Source organism: Pseudopodoces humilis, chromosome 11 (assembly GCF_049639895.1).
Source record: "Pseudopodoces humilis isolate 2021_Gansu_Grassland_sample_001 chromosome 11, ASM4963989v1, whole genome shotgun sequence".
Taxonomy (NCBI): Eukaryota; Metazoa; Chordata; class Aves; order Passeriformes; family Paridae; genus Pseudopodoces; species Pseudopodoces humilis.
The window spans coordinates 9,682,450-9,704,803 of NC_142210.1; the positions used below are offsets into that span (position 1 = coordinate 9,682,450).

The 22,354-nt window shown below is 42.6% G+C and overlaps 2 protein-coding genes across 10 annotated transcripts in view; both read left to right on the forward strand.

Annotated features, from left to right (window-relative positions):
• Window positions 1-1,303: 1,303 nt before the first annotated feature.
• On the forward strand, window positions 1,304-4,859 carry MRPL44 (mitochondrial ribosomal protein L44). Its single transcript, XM_005527041.3, has 4 exons — window positions 1,304-1,496; window positions 1,799-2,267; window positions 3,143-3,321; window positions 4,528-4,859. The coding sequence occupies exons 1-4, from the start codon at window positions 1,321-1,323 to the stop codon at window positions 4,697-4,699; spliced, it is 996 nt and encodes a 331-aa protein (XP_005527098.1). The 5' UTR covers window positions 1,304-1,320; the 3' UTR covers window positions 4,700-4,859.
• Window positions 4,860-18,863: 14,004 nt separating this feature from the next.
• Window positions 18,864-22,354, forward strand: part of AGFG1 (ArfGAP with FG repeats 1) — a 36,196-nt gene continuing 32,705 nt past the window's right edge. For 2 of the 9 annotated variants that reach the window (XM_014256185.2, XM_014256189.2), the window contains exon 1: window positions 18,866-19,302. In XM_014256185.2, coding sequence (XP_014111660.1) covers window positions 19,136-19,302 — 167 coding nt within the window. In that variant the 5' untranslated portion in view covers window positions 18,866-19,135. Of the gene's footprint in view, window positions 19,307-22,354 lie in introns of all 9 variants that reach the window. The other 7 variants (XM_088060758.1, XM_014256187.2, XM_014256188.2 and 4 more) reach the window with 6 other exon arrangements.

The following is a 22,354-nucleotide window of genomic DNA, read 5'->3' on the forward strand; positions in this document are numbered from 1 at the left end:
GATGGGGGGTCAGCCTGGGGTGCCCTGATACCGGGGTCAGTTCATGCATCCCCTGCTCAGCCTCGTGCTCCGCCCTGTTGGGTAGGTGGTGTCACAGGGCTGCTGAGGGAGCTCCCTGCGGCTCGTGCCTTCATGGCCTTGGCACGGCTGCAGCAGCCGCAGCTCCTTCCCCCGCAGTTCCGAACAACTCATCGTGCCAGTGTGCGACACCGGCAGTGACACCCAGCGCTGCTTCAGAGGGAACCTTCCTTAGCGCAGCTGCACCCCGAGCCCTGTGCAGGACTCCTTTCGGGATGTAGAGGGACACAGCGGGGTGAAGAGATGGTGATGCCCAGCGGCTGCAGAGGACAAGGAGCCGGGGTTTGTTCCAGCGCTGTCCTGGCTGCCACGCAGCACAGTGCCAGGACTGCCCCTGCACAGCGGGACCCAGGGCGGTGCTGGGGCTGCACATGAGGGCAGTGCCGCAGTGTCCTGGTAAGGACAGGAGATCGCGGGAGCAGCAGCATGAGAACGCCTGAGGATTTTGATACAAGTGCTGCAAATGCCTGCAGGAATGCTGCTCTCATCCATTTCCTGTGCTGTGGAGTCAGAGTGGGCTCAGTGTGTGGCTGTTGCGCTGCCGTACAGGCTGCTGTACCTGCTTCCTTGGCTTCTCCCACAGGGCTGTGGCGTATGTTCTTTCTGAGCTATGTTTACTGTGTTCTGTGACTACATCGGGGCGTTTGCTGTGCATGTTTTCTTACCGTGAATGTTGAAGCGTGTGCCTTTGTCTTTGAGTAAAGACGATAAAAAGAGCCGGGCCTGCTTTGCACATTTTCTGCATTTTCATGAGTTTTATACCATGACCTTTGCACTGAAAGTGTACTGTAAGAAAGAACTCCGATGGTACAAATGAAGGCTGAGAGATGTACAAAGAACTGTAGAGGCGATAGAAAAAAAAAATAAAGCTTCTTCTAAGTGCAAAAAACCCGACTTTGTCGTGCACGTGGGAATGGAACTAAACAAAATAAAATAAAAAAAAAGATTTTACAACGCTGCAAGGTGAGGGGCCGCCCGTGGCGCACGTTCGGCGAGCACCGCTGCGAGCTCCCCGGTCACACCGCGGGGTTGCCGCGGCCTGAGGGTCTCACCCGAAACGCCCCGGCGGCCCAAGCCGCAGCTCCGGCGTTGCAGCTGCCCCGCTCCGGTGCTTGCCCGTGTCCCCGGGGCCGGGGTGCCCGCCGGCGCCCGCCGAGCCCGGGCCCGGTTCTCCCGCCCCGGCCCCCGGGAGCGCTTCCGCCCGGAAGCCGCGGGGCGGAGCCGGCCCTGCCCGCACCCGCCATGGCCGCGCGGCTGCTCCTGCGGGCGGCGCGGCCGCTCCTGGCCGGGGCCGGGCGGGGCACCGGGGTCGGTACCGGGGTCGGCATCGGGCTCAGCACCGGGCCGCCCCCCGAAAAGAAGCGGTGGCTTCGGGCGTACCTGGAGCTGCAGCGGCTGCAGGCGCCTCCACAGCGGCGGTGAGCGGCGGGAGGGGCGGGCGGGGCTCGGAGAAAAAAGGGGTGCGACGGCCCCAAAAAAGGGGGAAGTCAGAACGTTTAGGCCCGGACTGATCACGCTTTGGAGCAGGATGGGTTGAGCTCCGCAGGTTGGCGTAGCCCGGGTTGAACGGGGCAGGCAGACGGGAATGACGAACCGACAGTGTCTGACCCCAGGGATTTAAATATTTGGTTTGGTATTCAAGATCAATAAATGTCCTTTCGAGAGGCGCGGGGCGGGTAACGCGTTCTGTGCTTGAGCTGGCTCCCTTTCCGCGTCGCAGGTCCGAGAAGCCCAACTGGGATTACCACGCGGAGATCCAGGCCTTCAGCCACCGGGTGCAGGAAAACTTCGCCCTGGACCTTCTCAAGACTGCGTTTGTTAACCCCTGCTACATCGGAAGCGAAGAGGCGAGGCGCCGGCAGCTGGGGCTGGACAAGGACGCGGTCGCTCTTCAGCTCCAGGACAACACCGGACTGGCGGAGCGAGGGCTGCGCTTCGCCCGCTCTTACCTGGCGCAGTGCTTTGAAGGCGCCTACCCAGAGCTACCTGCAAAGGGCATAGAAGCACTGGTTAATTTTCTTACCAGTCAGGAACTCGTCTCTTATGTGGCTCAAAACCTGGCCATACAGGACCTAGCGCTTTGCAGGGATTTTCCTGCACCTCCAGACGTGCTGCAGAGGACGTTCCTGGCTGTGATAGGAGCCCTGCTGGAAAGCAGCGGGCCCGAGAGAACCGGGATCTTTGTCAGGGTAAGTTCATTAAAAGTTTGTTTGTATCTGGATGGGGAGAGATCCAGGGAGGTTGGCAGAAGTTTCATAATACCTGTGATGAGACAATTTAACAATGAGATCTGGTGGTGGTGGTCAGCTGGGGTTTTGGGGGTTGGGGATTTTGGTGGGTTTTTTTCATTAAGAAGGCTGATCAAGTACATAAAATCACATACTTCTGGTTTATGATGGTGATATTAATATTTTCTGAAAAGGGAAAGCATTATATTCCATGCACTATACTATCATGTAATGAAAATATTCCTTGTAGGGTTTCATATATCTTCAGTTTAAAAAACTCCATTCTATATAAATGGGTGATTTCATAGGTTTTGCATGTAGGAGTGCAAGCCCCTGGAGATATTTCATAAAAAATGTTATATTGAAATTCATTGTGACAAAGTAGTTTTAACAGCTATTATTGTTTCAGTCATCCTTTTCACTTATTTTTAGTTTTGTGATAGAGAAATGTTTGTTAAAATGGTCCTCCTGATAGGAGACCATTGAGAGGTGTCTGTAAGAGCAAGGAGCTGTTTACAGACAAGAGAGTGATCCAAACAGGTGAACGACCTGTGGGTTTGCACATTCCCTTGTATTGTCACAGCTCCTCTGCTGTCACAGCTCATCCCTCAGGCTGGAGCTGTCCCTTCTTTGGCTCTGGGGCTGACTTTGCCCCGGGCACAAGTCTGGCAGTGGCTAAACCAAAATCAGAGACTCTGAGCACTGGGATGGGGCACTGAGGCAGCTTTATCATTAATTTCAGTAATTCATCATCAGTTATTGTCTCTTCATACTGTATTTTCATTAGGAGACACCAGAATCTCCATTAATTGTAACTTCTAAATATTCTTGTTTAGGACTTTTTTATTCCCCAGCTGATTGGAAAAGACCTGTTTGAGATCTGGGAAGTAGTAAATCCCATGGGCTTACTTCTGGAAGAACTGACCAAGAGGAATATCTCTGCTCCAGAACCAAGAATTACCAGGCAGCTGGGAGTCAGCACAGTTCTGCCAGTCTACTTTGTCGGGTTGTACTGGTTAGTGCAATATTAATTTAAAATTAAATGGATTTAATTGGAGGAGTGGGAAGGAGGGAAGATGGTCTTTTACTTTTCTACACATGGTTTTTGGTCAAGTTGTTCCAGAAAAGAAACCTGATAGTAACTCCCATATAAAATGAGCCATTTAAGCACTGGCCATAGCTCACAATGCTGATACACAGACAGTCTCTGATTAAGGATTCCAGAGACTAAACAGGGTGCACTAAAGAGCCGGGGTGCGTTCTGAGTGACCTGACACAGGAACTTTGGGAACAGCATAACTGCATGGCTTTGGAAAGGCCACAGCTGTTTCCAGGGCATAGGTAGGCATAAAGAGACACCAGAGGAGGTGGGATGGAAGAGAGACTCATTCTAAGTTCCAGAGAAGATTTTAAGTTCTAAATCAGCAGCACTGTACAGTGGACCATAGGAGTGTCTGTGTCCAGGCAGGACTTAGGAAGTGCCAGTTGTCCCTGGTGCATTTGTGTTGGATCAGTGCTTGTCTCAGTCCCATTGTTCCTGTGGGGCAGGACAGAATCCACGTCACTGCTGCTTTCCTAAAGGAGCTGCAGATCAACTCATGGGAAGGCTGCCTTAACTTGTTCTGCTTTACCCTGCTTTGGTTTCTGTGTGTTCTAAGATGTATCTTATAAAAAGGAAAGGAACTTTAATTGTTTCTCTTCTGGAATCCCTGGTGTTCCTTCATGAACTGCTCCTATTTAGTGCCCAGAGGTGTTTGCCAAACAGACATGGGCACATCATTCATAACAGAGAAAGCTTCTCTGTCAGTCCTTTTGAAGCAGTTTGAAATGCTTCCTTACCAGGGGAGGAGAAAAGATAGCACATAGGAGAAAAGAAAAAGCACTTCAGTTCCTGTTTAAGCTAACCAGACTAACGAATTTGCACATTTTTATCAGGGCTAGCAAATTAAGTGCTGTAAAGAATCAGTGCTGTTAGGAACCTAAATGAACAGAGTGGTGTTCTTTCAGGTAATGGACACATTTCTGATCTGAGTTTCCATTGCTGAATATACGATTACTTATCTTTGCAGGAAAGGCCAACAGAAGTGTTTCCATTGTGTGTATATAGAAATCAGTGTTCACAGACACTGGAGAAAAAGCCAGTCTGTTTTATTCATGGTACACAGCAGTGCTCAGGGTTTCATGATGGAAATGGTTGTAACTTTGTTTTTTTTCCCCCAAGTGATAAGAAGATTTTAGCTGAAGGCCCTGGTGAAACACTGCTGGCTGCAGAGGAGGAGGCTGCACGCGTGGCACTGCGAAAGCTCTATGGATACACAGAGAACAGGAGACCTTGGGATTACTCAAAACCCAAACAAGAATTGGCAGCTGAAAAGGCAGTCAGCAGTAACTAGATGCTAAAAGACATTTCTGGTGTATCTTAAAAATCAATGGCTTCCATGCTGAATATAGGTGTATTTGGAAAAGCAAAATACAGTTCATTTTTTTGGTCTTCAGTGCTTGAAACTTCCAAATCATATATGGTGTTAAATAAAGCATTTTTCTTTTGCACAATGTTTAATGTTTGCTCATTTTCCTAAATGTAACAAAAATGCCCTTAATCTGAATTTTTGCCTTTTGGCTGAGAAGTTTTTTCTGTACATCACAGGAGACCATTTTTAGTGATGTTTAATGACCTGTGACAAAGTCTCACTGTAGAGAAACAGCTTTCATGAATACTTCCTTGGAGATTGTTTGGAGAGGATTGTTAGTAAGCTGAGTTGAATTAATGTACGTAACATCAGCCTTTGGATTGTATCTGGATTGATGTATCCTTCACCTTGTGAAAACATCAGGTGTGATGATGATCCTGACACTGTTGGGGATTCAAAATTCTGAGGTCTCACTGCTTTAATCCAAATTTTGTTTGCCATGCACATTGGTTTCTATTGTTGGAGCACACTCTGAAAGATTTTTAAAATTTATAAAAATGCCTGCATTTCAAAATGAGAAATAAGTGAAAATAAGGATCGTGAAGGCCTGAACCTAAAGAAATTTGAGAACATGATTTCATGATAGGCTGAAAGATAAGCTTTTTCTTTTTTTCTCTTTTTGGTACTTTTCCTGTTTAGTCCATGTACTTTGATTTAAGCAGTCCTGTGACTGGAGTATTGGATTCAGTGAAACCAGGGTTTGTTTTGTTTCCAGCATCTGTAGCTGTTTTAGTGTAACTCGAAGTGCATGGACAGACATTTAAGAATAACTCGGGTACCTGCATGACGTTTCTGTTAAATGTCATAGAAACTCAGCATGCCTACCAGAGGGCAACAGATGTGTGAGAACTGCCAATCTTTTGAAATAATTTTCTTAAAAAATGAGTGAGAGTCTATTACAAGCTTGTCTGAACCCTGCAAGGAAGAGGCTGGATGTAGAACAGTTATTCAGGAAGTGTTTCCCACTTTATGCCATTATGAGCACTCATTGTAGAGGAAAACACCAGGTAACTGAATGTGCCTTCACTAAAAGGAGGGGGAGAATCAGGTCAGTAGCCATTCATCCAAGTTTGATAGTGCTGCCCATGGCAACACATCCTTTGCCTTTGTCCCACCAGATCCGTTTAGGGAAGGACACTTTGGCAGCCAAAGCTGCTGGGCAGGTCTGTGCTGTGGCAGTGCGTGCTAGCTCTGTCAGTGGAAGCAGATTTATTGGGGTTCTTAGGCAGGAGGAGTCTGTGTGACCCCTGAGTGTCTCCAGCACTCAGTGCCCTGCATCTCACCCGGTGTCAAACACTGATGTAGCTGGAGAGCAGTGAGACCTTCCTGCTGCCTCTGGCTGAGAAGTCACACGAGTGAGAGCTAGATACAAAAAGGAGGGCAGAAAGATCAGCCCAGCATAAAATATGCATACAAATTGCTTGTGTTAAATGAAAAATTCCATCTAGGCAATCTATTACCACTTACATAAGCAAAGCCAATAAGGTCACTATATTCCAGGGGAATAAGAGCAAAATGTGAGAAGATGGTAAAATTACTCATGCTATTTTTAGTTTCCAGAAGAGATTGTTGCTCTTTACCTATTTTAAAAGGACAATAGTGAAGGTGGGTTTTTTACAGCTGAAGTTATCTACTGCTTTTATTTACATATTTATGTATTTTGAGATGGAGAAGCAAATTTCAGTTAGTTTACCTTTAAAAACAATTAAGATTTGCTTCCTTTGGTTTTATAGTTTGGAATGTGGGTGTAGATCCTAGGAGAAGTGAATTACTGAATACTGTGCTGGTTAAAGCTGAGTGATGCATGCAAGACAAATCAATTTACTGTATGGCACATGTATGGAATATATTGAGATCAAATGAAAAGACACTTTGGGGACATGGAAAGAAAGGACCAGGTTTTGATAGAAGTATGACTGAAAAAGGAGTTTTTATAAGAATGTGTGTCCTATTTTCAAGTTTCTAAAGGTTGGAAAAGCATTTTATGTGGTATCTGTGCTTTATGTTCTGACACTCATCATATATTTCAGGATTTACAGCTGTACTAGTGGGATGATTTGCATACTTTGGATTGCTAACCTTTTGCCTTGTTTTTTGAATCAGTAGCCATAAACCATAGCATAATTAAAAGATTTGTCTGACCTACAAAGTGTGGTGAAAATGGCAGCTCAGAAACATTGTTCATGATATTCCATGGCAGTTTTGTCTGAAAGTGCTTTGTGACCTGCTTGCACTGGTGCTGAGTACGAGTGCATTTATGTCTCCCTGTGGTTGTTCCTTTCATAATCATGTTTTATTTCTCTTTCAGAGAGACAACTGAGCAGAGTGTCAATAATGACTGACAGAAAGGAATCAGGACAGTTTATTCTTGCAACCCATTAAAGAACTCGATTATTGTTACAAAAACTACATTTGTAAACTCACTAAACAGTAGGAAACACTAGTAACCTAGACTTGCTGTTTCTCCAAATGTTAGATAAATCCAGTGTGTGAATGGTCTTGGATTACTCTGTCGCCCTGAAAACTCAGCTTCTGAGCTTGCTAACATAGTTTTCTAAGGACTTTCCCAGGACAGTAACTGTAAACATAGATATGTGTACATTCTTTCTGTTACACGTCTTGTGATGGGCATCTCTCATGGCCAGTGCAGTGAGAAAGTGTTATCCTGACCATCCAATCCCTGGCCGTGGTCAAAAGCCTATAAATCCTGGGAGGAAAAATAAACTTTCTCTTCTTTTCACCACACCTCAACCTGTGTCCGCGTGATCTATTCATCTTCAGCAGTGACATTACTCTGTTTCTGTCATCTACATCCTTTGTTTTTTTTCTTTTTTTCTAAGTGTTGTAAAAGCAATTTTATTTTGAGAAAGGTAGGAGAAGTTCTATTCTATTGGTACCACCTAAGTAATTGGAGAAAAACTTCTTAATATGCTTTCATGCACAATATGTTTTCAGTTGCTTCTGTTCTCAGTTTGCCTTTGCTCCTGTGTCTCAGCAGTTCAGTGATGTGACTGATCACCCTGTTCTGTCTCCTTGCTTTCAACTGCAGCTTCTGGTTACAATAACCAGATGTTTTTCTGCAATTTTCTCTTAATAAAAAAAAAAAAAAAGTCCAGGAATAACTGTGTTAATTGTTGCTGTGACTTAAAGGCAGGAGATAAAAACACAATCATTTCACAATTATCTCTGTGTTAATTCAGAGTTTGAAATTGCTGGTGAAAAGTAAAAGCTTTTACTGGTTTATAACATTTATTTTTTATTTCTTATAACAATCTCTTGAGTTTTATGATAAATCAAAAATTTAAATTAGGTGCTCTGGTGTTATGCTGCCATACAAAGCCATGAAGAATTCAAAACATCAAAAGGTGTGTTGTCATTATGTTTTACAGGGCAGAGGGAGGGAATGATGCAGTACAGTAACATAAGAAGTGCCCTACTTTTCCTTCTCCTTAACTTTACTGAGTGCTTCCATAACTTTAAAGAGGCTCTGAACTATTTGGGTTCTCTTACATCAGAGCTTTGAAGTTTAATATTGAGAGATGCATTTAGTGTCAAGAAGCAAACAAAAAAAATAAGGACAGATTGGTTTTATCTTTCCAAAACAATTCCCCAGATGTAATGACACTAGTTTTGTATTTTTCCCATTTCAGCTTGACTAAGAAACTAAAGATCCAGTGCTCACCAGTTGGTCAGTAAATAGCCCCTGTGGTAGTTTGAGGCTGCAGAGTGGGAACAGCTGCTCTGTGTGACAGAATCAGAGCACTATTGAAGGCGCTTGTTTTGTGATTAGTAAATCACAGGCACACTGCAATGTAGCTCTTTGTGGTGCACATAAAAACAGCTGCTCTTCTTTGGGAAAAGGATAACTCTAGGGAGAAGGTAAATATTATCACCCCTTTATATTTCTGTGTAATAAGTGTAATGTTTCTGCCAGTCTGTGGCAGCTGTGCTGGGCACTGTGCTCTTGAACTTACAGGTTTATAATCAAATGTTTATTTTGGATACATTAAGTCTTTTGCTCCTGTTGCTCAATCTGGGGACAATTACAGAACCTTACTTTTCTGATATGGAAATTAAGATTTATTCTTTACCTCTGCAACTGTTCATTGCCAGTTGTACTCACTTATACCAATGTTCTTTATCAGAAGAAATCTTGATTGTATTGATGTTGGAGGAATTTTGCATTTAATTCCAATAAGATTAAAATTTCATTGAGTTTTGAAGGTGCTTAAGAGCTCCCCTTTAAGGGGCATCTCAATAGCTCTGCAGTCCAGTGTTTTCTCTTAATTAGTCTGGGATGCTTGTATAAATCAGAGCAACATTTGTTTTTCTAACTTGAGTAACTTTTAGATTAGTTGTTACCTGACCTTTTTAGTTTAGTACTCTTTGTCCTGAAGGCACCATTTTGGTTTAAAGCACCTAATTTTGTTACTTTATATAGGAAACCAAAATGAGTTGAATCAGTAGGTAGGTGTTTCTATTAAAAATGTTATTTTCAATAGTAATTTAAATTACCTGGCCAATGTTTTTGTAGCATTTCTGAATGCTAAAAGTTTGCAACTTGCAAAAAAATCCAAAAACATTCTGAAGCAATGTTTCAATATCCACCTTCAGAGAAAATTAACACTGTTTAATGCAAGTTGTTTCAGGAGACAATGGTGAGCTGTAGTCCTTTGCTTCTGGCAAGAGGTTCCATAGTTTCATGATTCCCACATATTTAGCGAAATATTGAATCAAATCTCCAGTTTGTCAATGCCAGTGTATGTGTGGCTTTTTGTAGGCCGTGCCATGCACTTGGGTGGTAAGGAAAAGTGCACCTGGCAATTTTTCAACCTTAGAGAAGGGAGCAATTAAATACTTGTGACTGGTATAGGAGATGAGTTTCTGAAATTAAGAAGTTTTAAAATGTTCTGCTCTCACTTATTTGACCATTTCTAGAGAATGACGCCACACAGCAGGTAGTGAGGACAGACCCACTGCCATGCTGAGACAGTGGATTTGTGGGGGCATATTCAGATTTGGGATTAATATCTCTGAGGTAATGTAGGGGATATTGCTATTCAAACAATGAAGCCAAGTGGAGTGAAAAATCAGTGTGCTTTCCTCGAGACTGAAGGAGACACATGGGTGGAGCACCACTGCCCACAGTAGACCTAAACCTGAGAGAAAATTCAGAGTAATTGGAGTTCAGAGATAGCATTCTGAAACCTGTTCTTGTGGAGTGTCTCCTGCACAGAGGGAATTCTGCAAAATTAAGAAAATACTGTTGAAACTAAGGAAACGTCCCAGAATTAGTCATGTCAGGAGGATTAACCAGGGGAAGCATTCCCACCACCAGAGGGCAAGGATTTGTCTAAAAGTTCCGGTGATTAAATAAAGAAATGCAGTTACTTTAGTGGTTATTTCAGTAGCACTAGGAGGCACAGCTTTATCCTCTAAGTTACTGGCAAAAATATCAGGGTTTGGGTTGACAACAGAACTAAACGATTTGTGAAAATGAGTCCAATATCAGAGAATGTTTAAGAAGGAAAGAAGTCCAGAGAGAAAATGGCTTCATTAATTGAGCTAGTTGAATGTTAATGGAAATTATTCTCTTTAATTTCAAGTGATGGGAACTGGCAATGTTTATAATTTTTTTTTTTTTTATACTCCATCAGGAAAAACACAGTTGCTTAATCTAAAAGTGTATCTGAAGGTTTCCTATTCCATTACACAGACTTTCTGATCAAGCAACCACTGTGGCAATGAGCTTGGGAGAGCTACTTTCATAATTTGATTAGGTTTGCTTTGCTAGGGAGATGATTGGTTTAGATTTGAATGATTCCTCTGTCATTTTCTGTTTATAATATGAGAGCATAATTCAGTTTTCTTTCATGTTTCTTTTGCAGTAAATATATATGTTAAATATTTAATTTCTGTCTCAAATATCATGTTATGCTATTTCAGTGTGTTTTCAGTCAGGCAGTTTTCAACAACCTGTGGCCATCAGGAAATGAGACAACAATTGGAGAAGAAAAAAAAGGATTACATTCATATTGACACATAGCAGATCCCTCCATGGCAATTCATTATTGCTTCTACTGCTGCTATGATTACTTTAGAAGGAACTTAGATGCCCACACCCATCCAGTTTCACTTCAAGACCGACAGCCTTGCACATTTTTTTCCCAGCTCCTGTGAATCTGCTTTGACAGTGTCCTGTGGCTGCAGGCATGATGTCCAAGAGAGGTTTGTGAGGATTTCCTTGATTCAGGCTCTCTGCTGCATGACCAGCAGGCCTGACTACTGAAGTTCATGGAAATCTAGATCAGTAGCAAATGGTTGATTATTCCCAGGTTTCAGAATTAGGTCGTTTATTTCACAATTTATTTCTTTGAAAGTTTTCTTTCAAACCAGTTAGTTCCTTGGTTATTTCAACTGCCCACTGCAAGCTCAGCTGTAAGATTGTGTTTAGGAGATGATCATGGATCAGGTTGAATTTGGTTGATCTCATATATAAAAATAGGGTATTTTTAAATAAGTTTGAACATTTTTCTTTCTTAATTGGAGTACTATACTCATAATTTCCTAGTAATCAAAAACATCAGCGATTAAATTATAACAACAAAAAAACCAAATTTTGATAAAATTTGGAATAAGCTTCAAATTTTTCCTTTAGTGAAAATCCCCCTTGTTGCAGAAAGGATTTGTTGCTAGTGACAGTACACACTGCTGAGTTACCTGACTCTTACTAGCTAATTTTTGAAACCTGCAAGGAATAATTTTATGCTTCAAGTTAACTTTCAGTTTTGAAGCATAACAATACATCATTTAACATAAAGATGTTATTCCAAAAAGCTGTGATAAATGTTTATTTGGATTTCATTACACAAAGGGATGACACTGGCTGTCTAGAGTACCAAGGGCAATTGTAGGTATTGCCTGGCAATGCTGAGAGGCTGCAGTAAAGAAACAAAACACATGGTGCTTCAGAGCAAGAAAATACAGAAAGAGCTAAGGCAGGCTTTAGGCAGGTGGGTTTGAACAGTGATCTCTGTCCAGGAATGTAAAATTAGTTTACCCTGGTGAATGCCTAGGTCAGTATCAATGAAAACTTTCTCTTTAATTGTTCATTTGGTTAAATTCCTTCAGTTTTGAGCATTTACATTTCTAATCAGCAAAGTTGTAGTGTGCAGCAATGCACAAAGTTCCTCCATCTCCTCTATCTCCTGCCTGCATGTGTTCCCATGGCAGCAGGGCAGATATCTGTGGGCACAGAGGTATGTGCAGGGGGGAACAAGGACCTGAAGGTTTCAGAGAAGTATTTATAAGCTGTCTATGAATACATCAAACTGGAACAATTGGAAAGCTGGACCTTCATTAGTAAAGCACTGGGGTCTGAAACAACCACATACAAAGAGAAGCAGGATGTTAAACCTCTGTGTAGTCATAAAGTGGATCTTGATAATTTAGGAAAGTCGGGGTAAACTGAGAAGAGTGATCTAAAAAAAATTATTCTAACAGGGTTACAAACTCTAACAACTACAAGAGGCTTCATTAAAAGTCCTATTTTATAAGAAATACTATGTTTCCCTAACAATTTCTGTAATATTTTTGTTTCCCTATTTGTAATGATTTCTTAACTGTCAGGTTCCTTCTCCCCACCAATTTTCCCATTTCCAAAACACAGTCCATGGAATGTTACTATGCACAACATGCCATTGATTATTCGTTTGTTTCTGTTGGTTGTTTCATTGTTGGGTTTTTGTTGTGTTGTTTTTTAGTTTGTTTAAAATTTATTTAAACATGTAATTAGTAAGTATTAAATATTCCTTTTTCATGTCAAGACATTTTGGTTAAGTCACATGAAGATAAGCATTTCTTTTTTTTATCTCCTAGTTAAAAAAGAGTTTTTCTAATTGACAACTGCTTTCAAAATCAACCTTCTCAGCTGAAATTCCCACACATTGTTTCCAAGAGACATGTCTGTCATTGCCACTTCAACAGAGAATGCATTCTTGAAAGAAATCTTAATTTTTTTACAGCTGTTTGTAACTAAAAGTATGGCTTGCAGTGTTAAACCCAGTTCAAGGCAAGACACTGCAGGTGCTCTTGCTGCACAGGAGAAGGTACAAGAGGCCTGAGTGTCAGGGGTTTCATTTTTCTAGTTAAAGCAGTTACTCTAAACAAAAAATGTGAAGGTTTTTGTTTGTGCTTCTGAAGAAAATGACATGGAGAGAAAGTGCTAAAACATTACTAGGTTTAGCATTATTTTTCCCATGTATGGACTGAGATTAGGCTTCTCCTGCAGCAAACCTTCCCTATGAGGGTATTTGCAGCTACCAGGGATTATCCATATCCACTCACTGCAGCTGCAGGAGCCTGTGCTATATTCTCTGGGGGATCTTTTTGTCTGTAGTGTATCTTGTTAGTGCTTTTACTTTTATCTGTTATTGCTACCAGTCATAAAGCCCTTCTCTCTGCAGTTTGAATGAGACAAATTCTTAAAGATTAATGGAAAAAAATCTTGGTGACAACATCTCAGATTTTTAAATAAAATAGTGAGAAACATTACGGTAAAGTTCATAGAATCTGTTCTCCATTTGTAGTTGTACTCTTTCATAAATGGGGTGACTGAAACAATTAGTTTTCCCATATTCACATGACATAGATTATCTTCTGTATTCTTCTAGTTGAATGTTTGACATCTAAAAACTATTTCCTGTATTTCCTTATTTTTTTATGTCCATAAAAAAATGTCCAGTGGTTTTTTTCACCCCATTTCAAGTCTAAATGGATGTTTTCATGATGTTTAGCTATTCTGATACTTGTTATATTCATTGATTTGTGCAGTGGAGTGTACAAAACTTTATCAGGCAAGACTCAAACATTACTACATTGGAGTCACAGATTTACAATCTCAGTGCTTCAGATCATGCAGTGTATGACAGGTATTTTGTGTCTTGTCTTGGGAACTGTGACTCTGCATCTTTTTTCTTTTTGTCCTTTTTCATTCTTTATATAATCAGGTAGCTTAGAGAATTAGAACTGTTTTCTAGACTCCAGTTGTAGACACTGCTTCAGGGTTGCCATAAGGACCAAAAGATATCTGCTCAGAACAGTTAATTCTACTCTAATGTTCCCCAAATCAGACGTCAAGTAATGTTCATTGAAATAACATTCTAGGGAAGTATGAAGGAGAATATGTGAGTTTTTTAAAATGTGGGCAAATAAAAGAACACTGGCTGAATATGCTGTTTCTCTTATCTATTTTAATATTCTTTCCCTCACTGAAGATCTTTGAGAAATTACCTGTATTTCTTTTTGTCCAATCTAAGGCACTTTGAAGAGAAGCACTAACCAATAGCAGTTTCCACAAATTAGACTGACTAATCAATAATTTAGATTCATTAGTGGAAAGCAGCAAAGGCCTCTCCTCACTCCCATGGGAGTTTTACAGAAAACAGGCAGGAAATGCTCACCATCAAGTGGAAAAGGTACAGAAGAATTGAACTTCAAAATACATTGGGCTTTAAACACAAATCTCATTTATAGATCAAGAAATAACTTAAGTGTTTAAACTTTAATGTGAAAATTAAGTTGTTCCTGCTCAGAGAGTTGGGAGAACATTTCCTGGTTTAGTACTTTATGTAGCCAAATACTACAGAAGCTGTTGGGGTTTAGATGTCTGTTTAGATTCTTTCTCTCCCTCTTCTGATTTAGAACCAAAAGAGTTGAAGACTTGAACTACCTTGTCACCATCAAGTTCTGTCTTTCACATCTGTCTCCTAAATTTTGCCCATATCAGTTCCACAACTTCTTTCTTCTATCCATAGACTCTGGGCTGCCTTGTATAGTGCCAACATTCCTGCAGGATGCTCCAGCAAATGAGAAATAGTGTATAACTTAACATTATATTTCTATTGCTGTTACAGGATCAAATATGAATATACTCTCTGGTTTAAAGCGTTCCACTCTCCTCCGGCACGTTCCTCTGAAAGGATGCACAAAACAATCATTTTACCAAAATTTCTGTGACTGCTTATAAAGCATCATTCAACTACAGGGTTTTATAGATTAATGAGAAACCAGTACAAAACAAAAAACAGTAATAGAAACATTGGCATATTATCTAAAAATAAATGTAAAAATGAACTTAAAAATTAAATGCATTTGCCTTGCATACAAGATATTCCTATGACAGATATTTTGCCTTCACTGCAACTGTATATAGACATGTTCTTTCCACTGCCTAGTCTGTGATTACAAACTGGAACATGATCTTGTGCACTTAAGGCATGATGGAAATTCAAGAACTGTGTCAAATAAAGGGGCAAGGTTGAAATATTGATAACCTTTTGACATCACTGGCCAATCTAGAAAGCAGGAAGAGAATCATATGGTGACTGAATTTCCTATCCTGTATTACTCCAAATGAATTAGGTGTATGTCACACAAATGAAAGATGATATTAAAAAATACAGACCACTAACTTGTTCATTACAAACATCCCAAGCTTATGTGACTGTGCCTTCCTCTTTATTGGGAGGTCAGTTTCTTATTCACAGCTGTTAAGGGTAAAGGCAGGGCTTTCCATCATTTACCTTTTTTTACAATGTTAATGTCATAGCAGTGAGTGGGAAATGTCCAAGGGAAATGGCATTGCAAGTAAAGATAATGTTGTAATTGAATCATATTTGTCTGACCATATTCTTGCATTGAATTGTCCAGATTTAAATAACTGTCAACAGGCTGTATGATTTATATAACCATTACTATGACTTTCCCTTGTTCTGATTGCTTACCAATATGTATCTATTCATTAATAAAAAGCTACTGCTTGAGTAAGGCCAGGCACAGACACACTAATTTATGCTCAGTGGACTGAACCTTGAATAGATCATATCAGTGAACATTCTGTCTGTGTTCTTTCCTAGCATTTTCAGAAAACCCTTCATACACAAATATTGAGGTAGCAGTTTACCACCAATCCGATATACCTAATCCCAGGATTAATTCTGTATGCCCATCAGTGGTGAAGCAAGATGGATTTAATAGCCCATTAGCCTTTCAGCATGATAATTTTCACGTCACTTATCCTGCTGGGTTAATTGCTTTAAAGTGGGTATTATTGACCTCAATCCTAGTGGCAAACAGAGAATGTCTTATTCATCTCCCAAATATACATTCTTAGACTCTTGTTTCTTTTAGTCCTGACAATAAATCCTCTAGATTATGTTTTTGTATATTATAATTTATACCCCATTGGCCCATATTTAAGAGCTTACTGAAGCAACATCTTTCAGATATTATTATCCACGACTGGAATATTAAATTCTGTTTCTTATGTAAAGAGAAATGTTGCAAGCATAAAAAATAATTGTTTTACCTCTTGTTAAGAAATTAATTTTAATGCTAAAAGATGTAGCAGGTGCAGCAGAGATTAAGCACTTCTGGAATAAACAGCTGGCAAATATATTTCCAACTGCAGAAGTCATTAGAAGGAGAGAATGAAGAACAAATTTGGACAGAGAAGCTGCAGGAAAGGAAATTTGGCTTCTAGCGTAGAGAAACAGAAAAACATATAGTGAAAAAGAAAATCAAGGAGTAAAACTGAAGTATTTTTATTAATGTGTATTATTTGTGGATATTTTCCTTCAGTGATTTAGAGGAAGGACAGGCCAGCTGCTTTGAGGGAATTAATGCTAGCTGTGAGCAGCAAAAAGTAGAAAAACGGGAGTGGAAGAGGAGCACAAGTTATGTTATTGCTTGTGGGGAGGCGAAACAGGGCTGCAAGTTACTGTAGCCAGTTTTTAGATCTATATGTGTTAAAAGTGTTACACACAGTTATACATAGGGCCTTGTATTCCTTAGGCACTGGTTCCTATGGGAAACACAAGGGTAAGATTTAGATACTTGATTGTAGGAGCCCAAGGTTTGGAGCAGGTGTGCCCACAGAGTCTAGGAAAATCTGAACCTCACAGATCTCATTTGTTATACAGTGTATCCTCACACATCTCTGAAGTCTCATTTTTGTAGTTTCCTGGGGTAAATTTGCTCTACAAGATACAGAATGGAGAAGCTTGATATTTACAAAAAGTGGTTTCTAAAACACAGTAATGGTAACACAGGTAATTTATCTACTAATGTGAGCCTATCTTGGTTCAACAGGCTTATCAAGCACCAAAATAACAACATAACTGTTTCATCACAAAACAAATTGGAGCCATAAGATTCCTACTGATTTTTCTGATTGACTTACAGTGCTAGGATTTTCTCTGAGAGCTCAGTTCCACATTTTACTGACAATGACAATGTCAATGACAGTGATGTTGTTTTTATTAGCAGCTATTCCTGTGTGACATTCACGTGAGTACAGTCGTGACACGAGCAGTCGAAGCTGCATGTTCCAGCTTCAGTTACAAACCACCTTTGACTCTGGTTGAAACAAAACCTGGCTGCATGAAGCAACTCTCTGCTGCAGCAGGTGTGTGGCCAATCACTGCTCTCCAAAGGATTTTCCAGGAAAGAAAAAACAAACAAACTTGTTTTTTAACCTTCAGGGTTTTTTTTTTTTCCTAAATTTAGGTCATCTGCTTTAGGTAATTGAGGTCATTGGCAAAGGTACAATGTTAGCATGTTTCGTAAAAGGCAAAAGAAATGAAACCTTCTGAATAACAAGAATGTCAGCATTTCATAGTGAAATGAAAAATTAGAGGAAGCAGTGAGAATTTGGTCCTTATAAGACTGGAAATATTTCCTGTTTATTCTTAGGAATGCTACTTAAGCATTGGTGATTATTTAGGGATGTTTATTTTTCACTTTGACCTGCTCCTGCCATCCATACTAGGAAAAAAATAAGAACATTGCCTTCTGTGTTTAAAACGTAGAACTGGTTGGTTAGCTCATGTAAATTAACACATCCAGAGGAGTAAGAGGAGGAAGAACAGATTACTGATGCTGAACACCTAGTCCTAGATTTTTTAACTACAACTATGAGGAAAATACAGTGGATCAGATCTTGCTCCTATGTGTACTGATGTCAGGGGCACAAAACTTGACCCTAAATACATTGCATTGGGAATCATTAAACCTTAAAATCTTTTAATCATACATAGCATTGCTGGAGTGTTTTGTAAATGAAATCACTAAAATATTAAGTGCACTGACTTTTTTTTTTCACATTGATTTCGCACACTGTTTAAAAGTATTCCTTTAGGCAACTTTGTGCGGAACAAACACGTATTTTGTAGATGAGGGGGCTGACTGAGGTTTCCGCTCGGGTACCAGATGTACGTGACTGCTGGCTCTGTTCTCTCCCCTGCTGGGGGAACGGCCAGCCGGGCACCAACTTCCCAAAGGAAAACTGTGTATTTCTCACCTCTGTCCCAAGAAAGCCAGACCCCGTGGGGTGTTCTCCCCACAAATCCGCTGCTCGCTGCAATCCGCACTGACGATCCTCAAGGAACCTGGGCCACCAGCCCGTCCCCCGGGTCATCCCCGCCGCCAGGACCCCCGGGCACCCGGTCTGGGACGGGAATAAAGCCCCTGAAGGGACCGGAGCGCCTCCGCCCTCGCCACGCTCCGTGACTCAGTTTCCAGTCTTTTGGGACATAAAGGGATACGGGCAGCGCTGGGGCGGGGACGAGGCAGGTGCTCATTCTTTCACGGAGCACCTCCCGCTCTCCCCAGCCGGCCTGAGCCCACTGAGGGGCGGCGGGGACTGCCAGGCGCCCACCCCGCTGTGTGCGGGAACAGCCCGCCCCGAGCACCCCGCTGAGCGGGGACGCGATCCCCTCCTTCCCGAGACAAGTCTAAATGTGCTCCCTTTCTACTGATATTTTTCCATTGGGATTCTCCACAGGACTGACCCCCTGGCCCTCTCCCCGCTCCCAGCCGGGTCACGCGGGGTCACTCGGCCCCGCCGCTGGCGCCGCCCCGGGCGGGGGTCGCGGTGTGAGGGAGGGGATGTAGTGCGTCCTCCCACGCGCCAGGGGGCGCTGCAGCCGTCAGGCGCGCAGGGCTCCGCCGCCGCCGCCATCTCCTCGCTGAGCTCATAAAGGTGTCGCGCAGGTTCCGCCTGGGCTCGTCATTCCGCCGCCCCGGGCCCGGTGCCGTCGCCGCTGCTTCTCCCGAGCCGCGGCCCCCGCCCGCTCCCTCCCTCGCGGGGCCGCCGGTCCGCGTCAGCGACCACCGCGCTCCCGCACGGGCCCGCAGGCAGGCGCCGGTTGTGCGCTCCCCGCCCCTTCCTCCCCTGTCTTCCCCTCACCCCGCCGCCCGCCCGGCCCCTCTCCCGCCGGCCGAGTCCCGGAGCGCCGCCGCCGCCGGGGTGTGAGCGGGGCCCGGCGCCGTGCCGGGCCGTCCCTCGCCGGCGGGGCCATGGCCGCGAGCGCCAAGCGGAAGCAGGAGGAGAAGCACCTGAAGCTGCTGCGGGAGATGAGCAGCCTCCCGCCCAACCGCAAGTGCTTCGACTGCGACCAGCGGGGCCCCACCTACACCGACATGACCGTGGGCAGCTTCGTGTGCACCTCCTGCTCGGGCATCCTGTGAGTGAGTGCGGGCGGGGACCGCTGGCTCCATCCCCCCGACACCGGTGACCTCCGCCCCCGGCCGCCGGGGGACGCGTCCGCAGGGCGGCGGCGGCCGGGCGGGGCAGCCTCGCCGCGGGTCTCGCAGCGCCGCCGCCCGCCCTTCCTGCTGCCGGCTTGGCCACGTCGGAGGGCAGCGGGCTCTCCCGGGGAGGGGAAGGGGAGGCCATCGGGAGGCTTCCCGAGCGTGTTCGCTGGAAATCCCCGTCGGAGCCCCCAGTGCGGAGGTGGCGGCCGCTGGCGGGGTGTGCGGGGCTGGGGCGGAGGGCAGCCCCGCGGGCCGGAGATGATCCTGGAGAGGTTTTTCCGGCACGTAGGGGGAGCGCGTACGGGAAGCTGGAGCACCACCACCCCACGGACGTGTCGGAGGGGTGGTTAATTAAACAAGTGTGCGACGATACTTGTGGAAAGCGAAGGGGCACGTGGCTGAGCAGTTCACTGTCATGACAGCCTTGAAGATGCGGGGATACTAAGCCCCTGTCGTGAATACGTTTACAAATATTACTTTAACGTTAAGTTAAACCACCAGCATAGTTTCATGTGCTTTGAGTTCTGCTTGGTGGTAGTTTGTAAGACAACTCTTCAAGCTCTGTCTCAGTCGATAAACTCCAGCCCCAATGGTTTCAGAGGAGACTTGATAAGAAAAGTAGAAGGGGGTTGGGTTTTTTCCCCTTTATATCGACTATTTTCTACAATCTACATATATATAAACCTGGGAAAGGGATTGGCTCTGATAAAGTGATTGCATTTTTCCTGTTCCTCATTCCTGTATGGGCCTCCCCACTACTCCTCCCTTTTCCACCCATCCTCCTCGGAGATAGTGTGTGTGAAACTAAGAGTTGAAGTCAGTCAGTTGTGGATTTCAGTCACATATCCATAATTTTTGGGGAACACCCTGCTGTCTGCTTAGCCATAGCTGTTTGCTTTTACATGATTCTGTAGCTTTTTGCTAAGGGAATGGGGCAGAATCAAAGAGTAACCAAAGAAGTAATAAATAGTATGTCAAAGGACACAGATTGGTGTTTCTAAGGGTTTGAGTTCAAAAAAGGCGTTCAGGAGTCTGAACTAATTTCTGTCCCCTTACTACCCCGAACAGCCCTTCCAAGTAAGGTCTGGTGTTTTAGAACAAAGTTGGTAATTATGTTAAAATGCAAAACAAAGCAAATACATTAGTTCTTTGCTGTATTTACATGGAACAAACTGCCTTTTATACTAATAGACAGCTAAATTAAACTTGTAGTTCTTTTACTTCTGCTTTACTTAGGCTTCTGAACAGACTTGATGCAAATACAGAAAACACATTAAATACATTTAGGTTGTGAAATTGAAGAGAGACTGGTTTCTCACACATACATGCCACTCAATCAGCCAGCTCTGGCTATTGTTTGCTCTCTTAGCAAACTGTTATTTGTGCTGGCATGTGAAACTATTTTAAGTTACTGCACTAAGCTTATTTTAATGGTTGCACATGTTCTTGCTGGGTTAAACTGACAGTGTGATAAAGCTGCACCATGAGGGCGTTTGTCTTTATTTTTCAGGCTTCTTAACCTTAATAGATAAATATATGGTGAATGCTGTGGAAATGCTTAGAGTGGGTTCAGAAGAGTCTGTTCCTTTTATCTGTTGGCTTGGAGGTATGGACTACTAAGGTGGATAGTCCAATTCATAGCAACCAAAAGGATGTACAGGCAGTGAAGCAGCTCATAAGCAGGGGACAGCTGCCACTTGGTGTTAAGTTGACAATCATTTGGATGTTACCATGCTTAAAGGAGGAAGACTATCTGCAAAAACATGGTTAATGTATTGGTATTCCAATAACATGTAAATTTTTTTTCATTCTAAATATGCAGTGTTTCTGTCTTGCTGTAAAAAAAGCAACCACAAACAACATGTTTGGTTCTTAAAGCTAGTAACAGCTACACTTAAAACTGGACTAAACGACTGTTAAGAGGACTTAAAACTTCCCTAAAATAAATTTGGACTCATTCCTTCATGTCAACTTGGAAAAACTTCCATAAATTGTCTGTGCAGGGTCATATACATTAGTTAATACCTTAGAACCTAGGCAGTGGGATGTTTTTGTTAGTGATGGGACTTGGTGTAGGTCATGTCTGTTTCATAACTAGAAACTTAATTTTAATGCTTCTGTCAGAACAGTTCTTCAAATAACTTGTTTATTTCCAAATGCTTTTCACTGTAGAATTCCATGGTGAGGGACATGACTTGGGAACAAACCACATAATGGCAAATATAAAAGTACTGCTGCTTCTGTAGTTCTTAATGGCTGTTTGCGTTCTGCCTCATAGTACTTGCTTTACTGTAAGGCTTTAATAATCTTAGTACTTGATCTTGTTTATATACTATGTGAATGACTTGCTTCTTGTTTTAATTAATTTTTTTCTAATCTGGTACAGGAAGTATTCTTGGAGTCAAGTAGACTAGTTTTTTCAAGTATGAAGTGCTCAATGCAAGATTAAAATACTAATAGATTAAAAAGTCTCCTTCAGAATGGTTTCTCAGTTAATTGATAAGTGCTTGCTAACATCAGTATCATCTTAAATAGGCATGTTACTCTAGATACAATTAACACTAAACTCTTTAAAACTGTAAACTTTTTTTACTGTTTTATGAAGTGTTTATTCATTGTCCTGTCTATTCACAAATCTTAATTCTGGATCCATCCTGAATTTCCTTTAAATATTTCAGGTGTATCAAAAGAATGATGCTATGTGTTACTAGATTTAGCTTTAAAAACTTACTATTCCCTCTACTGTTTCCCAAAATAATATGTCTACCTTGTTCATATACTGCTGAAAACAATGACAGAACTAGTGGCTTTGCTAAAAAGACCTGTTTCTGACTTAAATGTTGAAGGTGAGTTCCGAAGTGTGAGTGACAGGAGGTCTTTTCCTGTAGTACCTGGGGTTTAAGTGATCAGATCAGGTTTACCAGAGCAGAAGTTTTGCTGTGCAAAATGGTGCACGCAGGAGAAAGTTCATGCACAGGGGCG